The 18850-nt window shown below is 44.6% G+C and overlaps 1 protein-coding gene across 1 annotated transcript in view; it reads left to right on the forward strand.

Annotated features, from left to right (window-relative positions):
* The first annotated feature begins 522 nt into the window (after positions 1-522).
* The window catches only part of LOC147136016 (uncharacterized), a 37235-nt gene continuing 18907 nt past the window's right edge, over positions 523-18850 (forward strand). The window contains exons 1-2 of the mRNA XM_086052587.1: positions 523-627; positions 775-1335. Of these exons, the coding sequence (XP_085908713.1) occupies positions 1221-1335 (115 nt within the window). The 5' untranslated portion in view covers positions 523-627; positions 775-1220. The remainder of the gene's footprint in view (positions 628-774; positions 1336-18850) is intronic.

Raw genomic sequence — 18850 nt, forward strand, 5'->3', positions numbered from 1 at the left:
GACAAAAGTATACCATGTAAATTATTGTTTAAAATCAGGTCGTTTATGATAAAAGTTTTGTTTAAAAGGGAGCGCACGTTCAGCACGGCCAGATTAATTATTGTGCTGGACGTGCGCTCATGGTGGTACGAATGAGCAGTATTAACATATACTAGATTACCACTGTTAAAACCACGTTGTTTGTGTGTGCAAGGGAAGCGTCTGCCGGTGATGGTTTCAATGGGAAAATTGTCCGATAGTGGTAATGATAATGAGGGCCTGCAGGGGGAGCTAGTGAGGGTGGTGGTACTGTGAGCAGCTGGTATTGGCCTGTAAGTGATGGTAGTGACATTGTCATTGCAGCGTTTATGAGTAGAAGAAGAAATATGATTGGTAAACAAGAGTCAGCTGGGAGTGGAATTGGTTACGACATGTTGGATGTTAGCGGCTAAAATCTTGCTACCAAGAGAGTTTATCTTATTTTATTTATTTAGTTTTATTATTTTTGCGCCCCTCCTCCTGCCACCGGTTTGGCGCGGACCTCTTTTAGTCTGGGGTGGACTTTCGGGGTGGAGCGACGCAGCAGCAGGTCGTGCTGTCCATAGTGGACTCCTTTGGGGCACCGGAGCCTCGCAGCTCCCCATCCAAGTATGTCATTCAAGCAGCAGCAAATGTTTCAACAATTCTATTACAACCAGCAACACGAGATGTGTTTTCCTTTTTAAAAAAGGATACTAACAGTGTATCAAATTGTGTTTCCTAATAAAATGCACCATGGCGTGGTTCAATTTTCAGGTCAATGGCGACATCTGTCGGTGACTTGATGAAAGTGCTCCACACACGCTTCGCCGCCTGGGCCTAATTTCTCAGCACCCAATCATATCGCAGCAGGGAGTGTACTGTAGGACGGACTTCCGCAGCACGTCTCCTGTGCACGTCTCGTAACAAAACACGTTCCGCTATATCTTTCCTCCCGATTTAATGCTGAACCCACTGCAGCTTCCACACAGGACACCTATCACTTCTTTAAAGGACAACGACCTATCATTTATGAGGTTTTTGTGTCCGGATTAACTAGTCTCGGCGCGCGTTGATGCTTCTCCGCCTTGTTGTCTTATTTTATCTTATTTTTGTTTAGTTATCTTATTTTAGCCCGCTAACAAAGAAAAGCACACGACTCATCGTCAAACAGCGACCAAGAAGTGCGCATTTGTTGCGATTGTCGTGTGGAATTGTGTGCAATGACGACAACAAAGTACGAGGAGGAACTTTGTGGAATAAAAGAAGAGAACGAGCAACATCTTCAACTGCTGGGCGAAGTTTGCAAGCAACCTCGTGTTGTGCTACACGGAGGAGGTTTGTACACTTCTTACTCTGATTTGCTTTGTAAAGAACGACTTTCTATCGTTGAAAATATGCACGTCACATGTGTTTGTATTTCAATGTCTTTACTAGTGTATGGTAATGAAGGTCAGATGAAGTTGTTTGGGAAATTGCGTTCAAGGTTTTTGCCACTTTATTTTTATTCATTGCCTTTAACATGCAGATCTGCTGAACATTTGTTCATGCCAAATGAAATCAGTACAGAAAATGTGTGCCAAAGAATAACCGTTAGTGGGGGGAATGGTAAATGGGCTGTTTCTTGTAACGCGCTTCTCTACTCAAAGCGCTTCACACTGTCTCCTCATTTACCGACTGATGACGCAGCATCAGGAGCAACTGGGGGTTCAATATCTAAAGCCCATTTTATTCCCCCCCCCCCCAGTTGAAAATGTAACTGAATATTGAACATTTTCGTAACATTGCTGTCACGTTAGGTGACTGAAATTTCAAAGAGAACAAATACAAGTCAAGAACTTAGTAGCATTTTGCGAATTTAGGAGAATATGCGTTGTGTCCTGTATTAGGTCCCAACACTTGAGTGGTATGCAAAGTACGTGAGAAAGGCCTATGGTAATGAATCTTCCACATACACAAAATTAATCAGAATGCCTTGTTTCAACTAGTGGCTCTGCATAGAACATATTCTTGAAAAAAAAATGGGTAAACTTCCGCTTTAAGATTGAGATTTATACTACACAAGTAATGTCAAAGTAAATAAGTACATTTGTTTTAGGTGCATATTTTTAATCAATATGTGCAATCATGAGGTCGCTGATGGTGTAGTGGTACACTTACCCGAGTTGTGTGCCGGCAGGGTGGGATCGGTTCCCACAGTGACTGTGTCTGTGTGTGCCTCGTGACTGGCTGGCGACCAGTTTAGGGTGTACTCTGCCTTTCGCCCATTGTCAGCTGGGATAGGCTCCAGCTCCTCCCCGTGACCCTGTACAGGATAAGCGGTGTGGAAGATGACACACATGACATGATGTGCAATCCTTTTTTCAACAGACCCCCCCCCAAAATACAATGAATGAATTTTAGATCCCAAATTACAATGTATAGTGTGTTTGTTTGTCAACCCTTCAAGCGCAACTTTTGAAACTTTAAAGTGGTGACAGATAAAACTATTCCATAAATCTGGAGATGGATATTGGTTGATCACTTTCTAAGATTTTGTGGGCACATTTGGTTGATTTGTGACGAGGCTCCACAATTCACCCTACTGTGCAAGAAATACAGGAAATCAGCGAGCTCAGACAATGTTAGGTGCCTGTTAATAGCCGACAAATTTAAGCGTCAGATTCAATCTGTCCCATCTCCCACACAAAACCAACCAGAGTAACCGACGCTGCTCTAATAAGGGAAAAGCAAAAAGATTTACAACTAAAACAGCGTTTAATTCAGCGACGTACACGTCGCAAAATAGTGCGGCTTTTGGGGGTTAAAGGGATGGACAAGCATTGAGCAGTCCTAGTTTGGAGAAACCAAGCTATCAAGTTAAATGAATACTCCAACGGTTAATTGGAATTTCGCAATTTTTTTCACAATGAGAAAACATTAACTGTAGCTTTTGTGTGCCTGTCCATACAGTGTATGTGACAAAGTGACTTTTGTGGAGTCCGGCGCCATTATTGCTGAGTACATCATGTATTTATGCCACTTAAGCCCATGGCGGTGACGCGCACTAACGTGAAACCTCAACAACAACAACAAGAGCAACAACAGCTTGGCGGTTCATAAAATAGTTTACTTACCAAGTAACACTGGTTCAGGTCTGCTTCCAGTTTACAGGTTCCATTAAATTCCACCGTGGTTTTTCCAATGAGTTGAGAGAGGCGCATGTACGTCCATACAAAATGGTGCAGGTCTGCGCATGTCTGGAAGAACCCGCAAAGGACACTGGGACAATAACTTGTTCAATCTAATTTAACTGGACTCGGTTACATTAAGTTAAGCATGTTCTCCAACCCAAAAGTTCTACTTACTTATTTAAAATTAGTGTTAATATCAAGTCAATGATTTTTGAGTTAGGTTCACGAATAATTTTCTATTAATTTGAATTTTTGTTTTTACAGTGTACCTACTCTCTGTGTTGTGTCCAGGTGTTCCTTGTTGTTTCAGCAACTTGTCTGTATTTAGTTCCCCACTTTCTTTCAGTCCTTGTCAGTTTGTTGTTATTTGTCAATTGTCTGTTGTCAAAGTGAAGTCCTAGTGTTTGTTTAGTTTCCTTTTGATCCTTGTAGATTTAGAGTTCTTCCAGTGCCTTGTTGGTCTTTTTTGTTTTCTTTTAAGGAAATACTTTAGACTTTAGATTTTTGTCTCCTGCTTTTTTGGTCCTCCTCTACGCATTTCGTGACAGAACGATCTAACCCAAAAAATGGAGCCAGTGGGAGAGGCATCACCAGGTGTCTTTTGTTTTCTCGGTGAGAAGTTGGGCCGGAACACCGTGACTCTTGCTGCCATGAGAGAAGTTCTCCATACCATTAAAAAAGGCTGATGCCAATAATAGCCAAAATGCCAAACATCTGTCCTGATTCGGTCGTTGCATTCATCAGTTCACCACAAGATGGCACTAAATTCTACACATTGGCCCTTAATATTTATTCATCCATCCATTATCCAATCCGGTTATCGTCACAATGGTCGCAGGTGAGCTAGAGGCTTTCCCAGCTGTCTTCGGGCAGTAGGCGGGGTACGCCCTGAACCTGTTGCCAGCCAATCGCAGGGCACACAGAGACAAACAAACTTTCGCACTCACTCACTCATACCTCGGGGCAATTTGGAGTGTCCAATGAACCTACTACGCATGTTTTTGGAATGTGGGAGGAAACCGGAGTACCCAGAGAAAACCCACCCAACCACTCGGAGAACATTCAAACTCCACACAGGAAGGGCGGGGCCGTATTCGAACCCACGACCTCTGCACCTTGAGGCGGACATGCTAACCAGTCGACCACCATGCCGCATATTTAATTATTTTTTTCAATTGTTGTGCTTCTATTTTTAGTGAGTTTAGTTCATCGCCATAGCAATAAATGCATTCACAACAACAATTCAATAAAGGATCTTAAATAATAATAAAGACACAAATAATCACTTAAACTTCTGCATTATCTCATGAATATACGAGGCCAATACCGCTTTTGATAGGGCCACCACTAAATAAGGTGTAATGGCAGACCCTGTGCAAAGATGGTCTCCCCCAAAATGCATCAGTAAGTCAAGTTTGATAATGCCAAACAGTATGTTGTACAGTATCGTCTGGCTGTCCGAATCACTTTCATTCCACAGATCAGTATTTGACTTCTTGTCTCGCAGACATCAGCGAAGAAGTTTGTGCTGAGCCAGAGTGCGCTCTAGGGCTGGGAACCTCACGATACAATACGATTTGCGATACAAGTCTCACAATATGACGATACAGCGATTATCGATATATTGGTCAGGAAATTCATCCATCCATCCATTATCTATACCGCTTCTCCTCACAAGGGTCGCGGGCGTGCTGGAGCCTATCCCAGCTGTCTTCGGGCAGTAGGCGGGGTTGCCAGTCAATCGCAGGGCACACAGAGACAAACAAACATCCGCTCTCACAATCACACCAAGGGGCAATTTAGAGTGTCCAATCAACCTACCAAGCATGTTTTTGGAATGTGGGAGGAAATCGGAGTACCCGGAGAAAACCCACGTAGGCATGGGGAGAACATGCAAACTCCACACAAGGAGGCCGGAGCCGGGATCTAACCCACGACCTCTGCGCTGTGAGGCGGAACAGTCGACCACCGTGCCGCCTGGTCAGGAAATCAGTCCACGATAATATACGATACTACTATTCAAAAATTGATGTTTTTCAAAGAAATAATCTTTTTTGTACCATTACTGAATAATAGTATTCAATTCAAGTGCAAATTTTTTTTTTTATAAACAAATCTTCCATAGAGAGACACTTTATTATTGCAACAGTTTGCAAACAAAATGAGTGTCTTAACTCATTCTATCCCAATGACATATGTATATTTCATTTCACAGTGGGTCTGAAAAAGTCTGGTACTGAATGAGTTACACTATTGTACAGTAGTGCAACATGTCAGGAACATTCCCATTCTGTTCTATTTATAAACAGTGACAGTTGTTATGTAACATTGCTGTAAAATGCAAATCTACTGCATAGCCTCTACCTGCAGATTTACAGGGAAAAAAGAAAATCAAAGAATAACTTTAATAAGGAATGTAAAATCCAACAAACATGTGCAATGTGAGCATCATTGTGGATTTCATGCAATTCACGGGTTTCAAAAAATTTGAAAAAAATGGCTGGTCTAAGCATGGCCGGAAGTCGATTTTAGTCTGGCCCACACGTAGAGGATGCCCCACGCAGCTGCTGTAAAGCAACTAGTTTAGCAGCGTTGTGTGTGGAAAGAATTTACTCACCCACGTTCCCCCTTAGCCACCACCTTCCAGATCGTTTATCCCATAAAATTAAATGCATCGTCTAGTCATCTTGGTCCCTTTATGATTGTAGCAGGCACGATATCCATTGTGGTCACTGTCTTTTTGAAGCGACGCCCCCCGACTTGTTTCAAAACAACATGTACACGAGTATATATATATCATTATTATTATTATTTTTTTTTTGGGAGTATATTCAAGCTACGCGCAGCACTGACTCAAGGATGACTCAGACACATCAAGGTGGAGTTCATGCACTTCTCTGGCGTCTTCCCTTTTTCCGGAAATATGCCAATTCTTTTTCCAGCTTAGTTACATCCGTACTACTGTCTGGAAGTCCAAAATGCAGCCACACCTTTTGTATGATGCCAACGCATCTTTTTAAATTAAGTCTTTCGCTTGCTTCAGCCATGTTCTCTCCCATTGTTTGGATGTCTTCTTCGCCTGACGACTTCCGCCCGCTTCCCCGCCGCTCCTCTGCAGCGCGCCCCTAGTGGACCGCCAAGTTATTGCCCAATAAGCAATGAACAATAAAGAAGTCTTTACAGCGGCCGTATAGTAATTTAAAATATCGATACTTGGCGGAGGCGCATTGATAATCGATCTGAAAACAAAACATCGTGATGTATCACCATATCGAGATTTTGTCACACTCCTAGTGCGCTCACATTGCAGAGGAAGAGGAGAATGAGGAAGTCCGCCTTTTCAAAGAGGAAGAGCAGCAAATGTCTAGTTACATCCAAAAAGTGGAGGAGTCAGAGCATGAGGAGAAAGGAAACCCCCATTACACTAAAGAGGAGGAGGAAGATATGTGCAAGCTGCCATTGACTGGTGTCCCTTGGAAGAGTAAAGATAAAGCTAAGATAAATGAGGTGAGCAGAGAGCATGCCTCCAAGCAGCAGCTCATGTCAACACATGACAACAGAAGGTGATGGCCTCTTAGCTACACTATCAGAGAGTGACGACATGTCATTTCATGCTCCTCACAATGCTCCTCACAATGATGATGACAATAAGGAGTTTGTGGGTGATGACGACAAAAGACGGAAATGTTGTCAGTGTAGGATCACATTTGGTTTTAAAGGAGAAATCAACCCAATCACATTTTTTTCAAGAATGTGTTCCCAGCAGGCCCACTAGTTGAAACATGGCATTCTGATTAATGTTGTGTTTGTGGAATATGAGTTAAAGTGAAAGTCAACCCAAACATATTTGTTTCCAGAATATGTTCTATGCAGGCCCAGTAGTTTTCAACAAGGCATTGTGATAAATACTGTTTGTGGAAAAGAGTTAATCTACTCGTTTTTAGCCATCTCTGGGGGTGGCCATTTTGTCACTCCTGTCGACTGAAAATGACATCACAACTATCCAGGGCTAAGAAAACGACCAATCACGGCTCAGCTTTAGAAAACAGGCGAGCTGTGATTGGTCGTTACCTGAGCCCTGGGTAGTTGTGATGTCATTTTCAGTCGGGCTGCCAAGATTAGTTGACTAATCACGACGACGTCGACGATCCATATCGTCGACAATTAATTTAAGTCATTGACGAGTTGTTTATACATATATTTATTTATTTGGTGCATTGGTTTTCTCTTGAAACAACCTTGTCTCACGCTTTTCCCCGCTGGCTGTTTGCCTGTATAGGGCGCACATGCGCAGTCGCGGTGATCTGGGTCATCCGTGATCACAGAAGCATTGTGGGTAGTGAGTGAGTGAGTGGGTGTCATGGCTACCCGATGTTAGCAACAGAGTATTTCACCCACAAATACTTATGATGCAAACTAGGGATGTGCGCGACTAGTCGTTTAACCGTCTACGATTTATTAAACTTTTAGTATTTTATTAGTCGGTTAAACACTGCATTTAGTATCTTGTTCCTCACGCCTCTGCCTCTTAACAAGCTGAGCACCAAGAGAGAGAATTGCTCCACCCCCACCCCCCCACACACACATAGTAGGGGGCGGGGACACTAAGTTTGGGGAATAATATTTAGAAAAGTAAATTCTGAAGATGTCGAAGCTACCACAAAAAAAAAAAAAACAGCACCGTTTGGCACATCGAGGTGTTTCCTTTGGATTTGGTTTCTCATCGCTCCGGTAGAGTAGTTGCAAGTGAGTTTATGCTACAGGTCGGCATGGCGCCGGGGCCAAGCAGATGAGCATGAGAGCGTTTGTTCCAGGCGCTGTGATGCTCACTGCACAGCAAAGATTACCCAACTAATTTGTGAAATGACTGCCCGCTTTCTTTTGTTGAGGGCAAAGGGTTCGAAAAATTAATGCCTGTGTACACGGTGCTAAGTCGCAAAACAATCACGGCCCAACTCGAGAGTAACCATAACCAAATAAAAGAGGAGATGCTACGAGCGTTTGAGTGGGTCAACTATGTGACCGCGACTACAGACGGATGGACGTCCATAGCCACAGAATCTTGGATAACTATAACATGTCATATGTGGACGAAGGACATCTCCGCTGCTGTGTGCTTCAGACATGCGCCTTTGAGGAAAGATACACAGCTGAAAACATGGCTGCTCACCTGTAGAGTGTGATGGGTACGTGGGCACTAGAAAATAAAGTAAGATAAGAAGGCCTTTATTGTGGGGAAAGTCGTCGCCTGTGTGCATGATAATGCCGCTAACATGGTGCTGGCGAATGAGACCCTGCTGGACTGGGAGTCAGTACCATTACTCATTACATTATTCATAATAAATGCCATGCATTGCCTTGGCAAATGTATCAGAAATGTATTTCTCTTTCAGGTCACTGATAGTGTAGTGGTACACACGCCTGAGTTGTGTGCGGGCAGCGTGGGATCGATTCCCGCTCAGTGTCAGTCTGTGTGTGCCCTGCGACTGGCTGCCGACCAGTTCGGGGTGTAGTCTGCCTTTTGCCCATTGTCGGCTGGGATAGGCTCCAGCAATTCCCTGCGACCCTGTACAGGATAAGCGGTTTGGAAGATGACATGACATGACATTTCTCTTTCAATTCACCTTTATTCAGTCAGTTGTTACATCAATAGAATTTAAATTAACAAAATGTCTTGAATGTTTGGGCTAAAATAGCCCCTAAATACACAAAGCATTTGCATTGTAAGCTTTGAATTCATCCATCCATCCATTATCTATACCGCTTATCCTCACAAGGGTCGCGGGGTGTGCTGGTGCCTATCCCAGCTGTCTTCGGGCAGTAGGCGGGGGACACCCTGAATTGGTTGCCAGCCAATCGCAGGGCACACAAAGACAATCACACCTAGGGGCAATTTAGAGAGTCCAATCAACTTACCATGCATGTTTTGGGAATGTGGGAAGAAACCGGAGTACCCGGAGAAAACCCACACAGGCACGGGGAGAACATGCAAACTCCACACAGGGAGGCCAGGGCCGGGATCGAACCCACGACCTCTGAACTGTGAGGCGGACGTGCTAACCAGTCGACCACTGTGCCACCAACTTTGAATTCAATATGTATTAAATTACAAGTTTTCTTGCTTATAGACTAGTCGCAAATCAAATTTGAGACTAGTCGGCGGGCAAATTAGTCAAAGTTCCCATCCCTAATCAAACCTACCATCCCTGGGAGCAAGACAGGGATTCTCGATAATCGAGAAAGGAGCATGTTGTGGCTGATGCCTTTTTTCATTTTTGACACGTTTAGTTGTGTCTGAAAGCTAGCTGTAGTTAGGTGTGTGTTGTACATGGACACAATGTCCTTTTTACTCCGCTAACGTACTGTCACATTTAATATGGATTAAGGTGGCATTAGTCAGCGAATTCACATTTTTATCAACCAAAACAGCATGCGTATGCCATATTTGACATCGAAGCAGAAAGATATCTCGCAAACGGAGTGATGAGTTCACGAACTGGGAAATTCCAGTACTCAAAGTAACAAAACATGACATACAGTATTTGCCACAAGCACTCATTGGCATCACAAAACAGTAAAACACATAATTAAGTGTGTTGCAATATACTATGTTGTAGTACTAACAAAATGTATAAAAACGTTCCTCCTAGTGGTGGGCGATATGGCAGAAATATCATATCACAATTTTCCTAAAAATAAAATCACATTCATTTTATCATGTTTTTTTTAGACTTATTTGCACTTTTTTTTTTTTACCATTTTCCTCATGTTAAACATAATACATTTAATATGTATATAAAACCCTAAAAGAGAAAAAAAATGACATTTTAATCTGAATAGTGCCAATTTTTTATCAAAATGTGCAGTGAATGTAAACATAAAAGGTAACATAACGTAGGGCTGCTCGATTATGAAAAAATATTAATCACGATTATTTTGCAAATAATTGAAATCATTCAAACGATTATGTTTTGCCACAAAACAAGAACAGGTTTAAACATGTAAAAAGCTATATGAAAACGCTATAATAATTTAAGTTCCTTTTGGACCCAACAACATTTATTAAATTATTTTTAAAAACGTGAAAAGTGCAAATGTATAAATTAAAGTATGGTTTTCTTGAATAAACAAACAGTGCATTGGAGTTAACTTGCTATGCACTTAGAGATTGCCGAAGTAGTAAACTACTTGGAGTAAAATGCCAATTTTGACAGAATAACAGACATCTATACATTTAGACCTTTGTCTGGAGCTTTTTTGTTTCGTTTTTAAAGTAATACTTACACATAGTAAACAATGTTAAAGTAGTTTGCTTCTGATAAATTATACATTTAATATGCTGATTTAGTCAAACTAATTTAAATGTTGACTGTTACATACTAGTAATCTATACAATACTTCTAAATTACAGTAGGCCATATATAAACTGTATTGCAATATAATGACCAATAATATGTTTGCAAATTGCAGTTGAAGTAACTTGAAACAAAAATAAATACAAAAAATGTGACTTCATATTATAGACTACACAAGAAATTTAAATTAAAGTGCGTGGGACATGTAAAAAAGTTACCCTAAAAACTTTTTAAGAAGGAGAATAACTACAAATAATAAGATTCCTATGATATTTTGGCTCAAAAGCATTGAAAATACCTATAAATAAAAAGCAAAAAAAACTCGATATTTCCGTGAGCTGGGAACGCCCACTGGCCGCGCCGGCGAGTTTGACCCAGTGCATGCTGACGTCACGGGGAGCACTGTGGTCAGCTCAAAGCAATGGCGAGCTCTCGGAAAGTACAGTATTGGTCGCTCAGTTTTCATTTTAATCAAAGGAGACTCAACGCACACAATAGCCAGACATAGTATTGTGTCATACTGCCATCTTGTGGAGAGAGGTAAACCATCTCTAACATGTTTTATTGTAATTTTCATCATGACATCAATACTTTTGTCTGTGCCAGCAGTCATTTCCAATGCATAATTGTGATGTGTGTCATATAACACTTGTCTAACCAACTATTGTCATGTTATTTTTGTAGCGTCTACATTCTCAGAGCAAATCAACTTACCGCTCAGCATACTCCATGACATTTCTTTCTCTTGTAATGATTGTAATAGTCTACTGTAAATATACAGAGGGGTGCAAAAGTAGGGATAAGACGTTTTCGCTGATTGATTACAAAGGTCACAATTAAAACTGATGTAAATAAATACAATTTCATTTTTAAAATACAAATACTACAAATAGTGTATCATACATATGTGCAATTGACTACCGGTACTGATGATTTTGTCAAGTACTTTCATTGGATGTTGTGATTAGACTTTTTTCGCAGCTCTGTTCCGGTGGTGGCCTATCTGCACCCCAGTCGACGGTCCAGCTGAGGGCATGTACACATCGTCCATGGCGGTCAGAATTGTATCGCCACCTCTGTCTCAGAGTCTGTGCCCACTCCTGAAAATACAATTACCTGGAGAAAAAAAAAACATATTACCATAAGTATATTGTTTGAGATTATGGTAACATATAACATATAATTTATAATCTTATAATTAGATTATTAAAATAACTAAATAATAACATTTATAAATGTAGTTCTGAATATAAAAAATCATAAGTATTGTTGGCTGCAAATACGCTGAGAAAAGGAACTCAATTAGTGTTTTGTTGTTTTATAGTTGAAAATAAAACATATTTCAAAAACCAAAGATGTTGAAATGCAGTAATATTTAAAAAAAATAAAATACAGCCCCTATACAGGTGTACTAATACTGTAAACTAATTCTTTTTCGCAAATCCGTTAAAACCTTCAATACAGAAATACTCACAGTTAATGAAAACAGTTTGGTACACTTCAGTAGCGTTAACTGGTTCGTTTTCATTGACTGTCAGACATTTGCTTACATGCACTGTATATGTTCTCTCTGTGAGTGGACGACTCTGTGTGTGTGTGTATGTTACTGGATATAAGTTGTTACCTCTTTTCTGAATGGCTTTTGATCGATGGTTGTCAAATTGCTTAAAAAATACAGCTGAGTTGAGTTGCGCTGTGATGCTTTGTGCATAATCCAAGTGAAACAAAAAACGAAACGAATCAGAAGATAACACGACGAGCAAACTTCACAGCCGCTAGCCAGTAAGTCAACAAGACATGTCTATCCGATACGTCATAAACACCGCCCCTCGTCTTCGGAGTGAAGACGTTGAAACCCGGAAGTGTTTGAAAGTGTAACGCTACATCCATTAAATACTCTGTTAATACTTACCACGAAAAAGCGTTCACTGCGAGATGAATATTTTATTGTTTAATACAACATATTAAAATGTGTTAAATTCATGTCCCACGCTCGTCATCGCTGTCAGTCGTCTCGGGGCCTGACCTAGCGTATCTTATCTTAGCATGCCAGCTGGTAACAAAGAGATGCGTTTGGGATCAACACATCGCTCAGCAGAAATCCAGTGTGAGCGTCAAGTGTAGTGATTGTTGAGTGAAAATGTGCGCAAGAACGACAGCAGAGTACGAGAAAGCAGAGTACGAGGGGAAACGAGAGCAAAAGAGGACAACGACGCTGTCATTAAGAAGTCCCCTGTTGGCTCACGCAGAACAGGTTTGTTCACTTAGGTTTAACTCTCGATTGTGAAGAGTCGTGCACTCACAGAAGGTCGGCCATCTTTGATTGCCTTCTTCTGCAACCACGTGGTCAAAATGTGTTTGTAATGTCTACACACAATCTGCCGTGCGCATTCGTAAAAAGATAATAAAGTATACCATAAGAAACGTCTAATACATTTTGACATCTTTTAAATAATGGTGTTCTATTAAAACAGTGCGCTAAATAAATTTGAGTTGGAATTAGGACAAAATACACAAATCTACCTGTTGCGGAGAGCTAGGACTGTCGGTGAATATAGGGAGATTTGCCGGAGCACATCATCCAAACAGTCACTCGATTCAAAAGCGTGGCCGGACACGATGGCAGAGAACAATTGGCTTAATCGCACTTCAATCCATTTCACAGAACACAACAGCTCGCTCATCGCGGCGCATACACACGACCGCAAAAAAACGCGCCAATCTGCCGCTAACCGCTAACAGCTAACAGACCACAGACTCGATAGGACCCTGTAGCTGTCCAACAATATGCCCGACCTAAATTAACGTAAACAAAGAGGACCCATTAGCTGCCCGGGTGCCTGGTGCTAAGCACACAAACAGAAAACAATGCATGTGCAAACAAAGCAGTAATGAGGAATTTATAACAGCCGCCCCCAGAATAGCTCAGCTATGATGTAAAGGATACTAAATGTCCAAAGGTGCTGCGGGAGTCCCTGGAACAACATTGTCCACATCTGGAATCGCTGGTAACTGAACCAGCCGTGCCACTGGCCGATTCGAACCTCAGCAGACTGAACACGTCCATCAGCACTCTCCACCAACTTAACGACTCTCCCGATCAGCCACTGCGCTCGTGGAAACTGGGGATCGACGATCATCACAACTGCGTCCTGAACGATGTCATCAGTGGGGCACTGCCACTTCTGCTTGGCTTGCATCGAGGGTAGGTAGTGACGTATGAATTGGGTCCAAAAGTGGTCCACCATCATCTGACAGTGGCGCCATCATCTCTTCGTGAGTGTGTCCGGAGCGTAGGATACTTGAGGTAAGGAGGCGTCCCGCCGCCCCATGAGCAGCATGTTCGGCGTCACTGGGTCCAGGTCGGCGACGTCTGATGAAACATAGCCTAAGGGCTTGGCATTAAGGATACTCTCAACTTCAATTAGAAGGGTGAGAAGGACATCTTCCTGAAGGGACTGTGAGCCAACAACGACCACAAGGGCCCTCTTGACTGATTGTACTTCACGTTCCCAGACACCACCAAAATGGGGTGCTGCTGGCGGATTAAAGTGGAACTGAATCTGGTTCTTAGACAGTCTCTCCTGAAGCTCTGGGACCATAGATGCGAACGCCTCTTTGATTTCTCTCTCGGCCCCTCGGAAATTTGTTCCTCGGTCTGAGAGCATCTCAGCAGGAGTTCCTCTTCGAGCTATGAACCTCCTCAGTGCCAGAAGGAAACTGTCTGTGTCAAGGCCCACCAGCAGATCTAGGTGAACACAACGTGTTGTCGGCACTTGAAGATCACTCCCCATTGCTTTTCACGTCGGCGACCAACTCTGACCAGGTAAGGGCCAAAACAGTCAACTCCTGTCGAGTAGAAATGGGGCTTCAAGACCTTAAGGCGGGCTGGAGGAAAGTCTGCCATCATTGGGACTGACGGTTTTCCCCTCCATTTGGTGCACTCTGGGCAGGTCCGTTGATATTTTCTCACAGCCTGTCTCCCACGTAAAATCCAGTACTGCCGCCTGAGTTCGGCGAAGACTCTGCCTGTACCTGGGTGGAGCAAACGAGCATCCGTGTCTTTGATGAGGAGTCTTGTAACAGCATGGCTGGGATCAAGCACGACTGGGTGAATGTCAGTTGGACCGGACTCGATATGCCTGAGTCGTCCTCCAACTCGAATAAGACCGGACTCTGGGTCCAACTCTGGTGCTAGTGAGCTCAACTTGCTGCTGGGAGAGACAGGCTTACCCGTTGTGAGGCGCTTGACGTCATCAGGGGAGCTCTCGGCTAGGCTGGACTTGAATAGGTGGACCTCTGCCTGGCGTGTATCAGAAAAAGGGGCTGACGAATCTGCAGCCGCCCCGTGAAACAACTGTTGTGGCTTCCAACAAGTCAACCCAGGTGCTGAACTGTGAAATGTCAGGAACCATATCTGGAGGGCAGATCTGCACAAAGCCACAGAAAACCACTTCTGGTGCCGCGCGAGTGGCAGCCCGCTACAGTAGCTCCGGCTCATCGGTGAGCCTTTTCGTGTGTTTTTGTTCCTTAATATTACTCTACCTCATACCTTTTTCATATAGTTGATAGTCGTAACCTGCGTAGCAATGGACACCCAAACTGCGGTATTCTTGCTGCTGCTGGTGGCTATTTTTTGCGCGATCGTGTCCGGCGACTTGGCTCGGAGCCGCGCCCCCATTGTTTCCAGCCGGAATCAGCTGTTAGCACTCCGTGCTAACCCTGCGCCGGCTCCCGAGGCGAGACCTGATATCCCCCGTGAGCTGAGGAGGAAGAGACGGGGATCTCGTGCGGGGGTTAAACGCCGGGAAAGGAGGAGACGATACCATCCCGTCCTCCCGTCTGTTATCATGGTGAATGTTAGATCGCTCCCCAACAAGATGGACGAGCTAGCGGCGCTTACCCGGCACGAGAGGGACTTCCGGGAGGCTAGCCTGATGCTATTCACGGAGTCGTGGCTAACAGCGCTAACGCCGAGCGCGGTCGTAGAATTGGACGGCTTCCAAATCATACGCGCGGACAGGACGCTGGAGAGTGGAAAGAGGAAAGGAGGAGGGCTGGCTGTGTTTGTGAACGATAGATGGTGTAATCCTGGGCACATCACGATTAAGGAGCAGCTTTGCAGCAGGGATATTTAGCTGCTAGCTGTTGGCATGAGGCCATTCTACATCCCGCGAGAGTTTAGTCATGTGATCGCGGTGACCGTCTACGTCCCACCAGCTGCCAGCGGCAACACAGCCTGTGATGTCTTGACTGCAGCAGTGAGCAGGCTACAAACACAGCACCCAAATGCCCTGATACTCATCTCTGGTGACTTCAATCATGCCTCCCCTTCCTCCTCTCTGCCTTCATTCACACAGTATGTCACCTGCCACACCAGAGACAATAAAACACTGGACCTTTTCTATGCCAACACCAAGGACGCATACACATCACTGCCCCTCCCCCCGCTGGGCAAAGCTGATCACAACTTGGTGGTCTGTGTACAAACCACTGGTCTGCAGGCAGCCAGCTACTCTAGACCTGGCCATGACAAAGGAGACATGGTTTGCGTCGTTAATTGTTGTGGCAAGATAGGCGACTGAGCCATATGCCTGCTCTGAGGCATCACAGAAAACGTGGAGTGTATAATCCGTGGCATCAGTGGCGACTTCCAATGGAGCGTATGTTCGGGGAATGCACACTTTTGCCAGTTCAGGAAGCTCACTCTCCCAGTTCGACCAGGCTTCAATGATCTCAGAAGGTAGGTTTGGATCATCCCAGCTCCTCTTTTTCGACCACAATTTCTGAACAAGAACCTTTGCCCTTGTTGTGTAGGGAATGATGATGCCAAGGGGGTCGTATTGGCGGGCTAGCACTTTATAAACGTGTCGCATAGTGAGTGGGTGGCTCTCGGAAGGTTTGGCTCGGAACCCCAGTTGGTCAGTTGGACAATGCCACCGTAAGCCGAGTGCTGGCTCTTGAGACTCAGGGCTCTTCTCTGCAAGCCACCGCTCTGTGCTCTTTGAGCGGGCCGAAGATGGTAAATGAGCCACAACTGCTGAAATGTTACTCGCCCATTGCCGAATCTCGAACCCGCCTGAAGAGAGGACCTGCCGTAACTTGTCAATGAGGAGCTTTGCTGCCTCAGGTGTTGAGAGACTCTGCAGGCAGTTGTCCACATAGAAGCACTGTTCGATGGACTGCAGAATGTCTTCATTACTTTCTATGTGGTCTTTAGCATGTCTTTGTAGTGCAAAGGTGGCGCAGCAGGGGCTGCTAGTCGTCCCAAATGGCAGGACATTCCACTGGTAGACATCAGGTTGCCGGTCACGTTGCAGATTCCTCCAAACAAATCTCAGAAGTGGCTGATCATCAGGCAGGAGGCGGACCTGGTGGAACATTGCTCGAATATCCCCGCTGATGGCCACCGCATACTGACGAAATCTCAGGAGGACACCGATGAGAGATGGACCGAGGGTGGGACCTGCCAGGAGCTGTTCATTGAGTGAGAGGCCATTATGGATGAAGGAGCAGTCCCACACCAGATGGGCCTTGCCATTGAGGTGTACTAGATGATGAGGTATGAACCATGACTCACCAGATCGCTGAATCTCATCTTCACTGAGCTTGACAACATATGCTCCACTTCTGAGTCTTTGAATCTCTGCCTCATATTGAGTAGCTAGAGATGGGTTTCTTTGTAGGCGCCGCTCAGTTCTCCGAAGGAGGGGCAATACTGCTTCGAGGGTGGTGTTGAGTGACGGGGCACCTTTGACACGAAGTAGTGTTGCGGCGTAGCGAAGCATGTCACCCACCTTGACCAGTTCGGTGCGGGTTTCAAGGATGTTTAGGGCTTCCTGGTCCATACGGGATCGTGCTGCTAGCTTCTCGTTATGGAATAAGATAAGATAAGATAAGAATGCCTTTATTGATCCCACAGTGGGGAAATTTTCATTGTTACAGTAGCAAAGATATAGGTCACACAGGGGCGGCGGCATAATGTGGCCATTAATGTATAACATTGACGGCAAACATTTATAATCAAACCTATGTAGATATACGCAGTAACATGTGTATATACACATGTGTATACACACCAACCTACATCTACATAAAAAATATGAGGAACACTCATTTCGGCCTGTACATAGTACAGAGGAAAAAATACTCTAAGTGACAGTGCTGCAGTGCTGTAGTGAAATGTAAGGAACAGCATTGGATAAAAATAAAACTAGACTAACAGTAGTGGGGAATGTTGAGTATTGCACGGTATTACAGTAGTGGGGAATATTGGGTATTGCACGATATGAGCTCAGGTGCAGGACTGCACAATTGCACTAATGACCGCCAGTTTGTAGAGACTACACAATGTTCTTGTTAAAGAGTCTGACAGCAGCAGGCAAGAAGGAACGGCGGAATCTCTCCTTTGCACAGCGAGGGTGTAACAGTCTGTCACTGAAGGTGCTGTGGAGTTCTGTTAGGGTGCCCTGGAGGGGGTGGTCCGGGTTGCCCAGCATTGATGACAGCTTGGCCAACATCCTCCTGTCCCCCACCGAGTCCACAGAGTCCAGGGAGCAGCCCAGGACAGCCCTCTTGACCAGTTTGTCCAGCCGCTTCTTGTCCCGGGCCGAGACGCCACCTGCCCAGGTGACCACTCCCTGGAAGATGACCGATGCAACCACCGAGTCATAAAAGTTCCTGAGGAGTGTCCCCTGAACCCCAAAAGACCTCAGTCTCCTGAGTAGGAAGAGTCTGCTCTGACTCTTCCTATAGAGGGCGTCTGTGTTGTCGCACCAGTCCAGTTTATTGTTCAGATGAACACCCAGGTACTTGTAAGTTGAGACTCTCTCAACATCTGTTCCCCGGATATTCACTGGTGCAGGTGAAGAGTGCTGGCGCCTACCGAAATCCACCACCATTTCTTTGGATTTCCCCGCATTGATCAGGAGGCGGTTCTGCTGGCACCAGTCCACAAAACCCTGAGTAAGTTCTCTGTACTCCCGATCATCTCCGCCTGTGATGAGGCCGACAATCGCAGAGTCGTCAGAGAACTTCTGCAGGTGACAGGTAGGGGTGTTGTAGTTGAAGTCCGAGGTGTAGAGGGTGAACAGGAAGGGAGCCAAGACAGTTCCCTGTGGGGCCCCCGTGCTGCAGAGGAGCACGTCAGACACACAGTCCTGTGTCCTCACATACTGTGGCCGGTTTGTGAGGTAGTCCTGGATCCATGTGGTGAGGTGGTGCGCCACCCCCGCCCGCTCCAGCTTGTCTCCCAGTAGGGTGGGCTGGATGGTGTTGAAAGCACTGGAGAAATCAAAGAACATGATCCTCACAGTGCTCCCCGCC

The sequence above is a fragment of the Filicampus tigris genome, chromosome 14 (assembly GCF_054856515.1).
Source record: "Filicampus tigris isolate MCC_2025a chromosome 14, RoL_Ftig_1.0, whole genome shotgun sequence".
In the NCBI taxonomy this organism is placed as follows: domain Eukaryota; kingdom Metazoa; phylum Chordata; class Actinopteri; order Syngnathiformes; family Syngnathidae; genus Filicampus; species Filicampus tigris.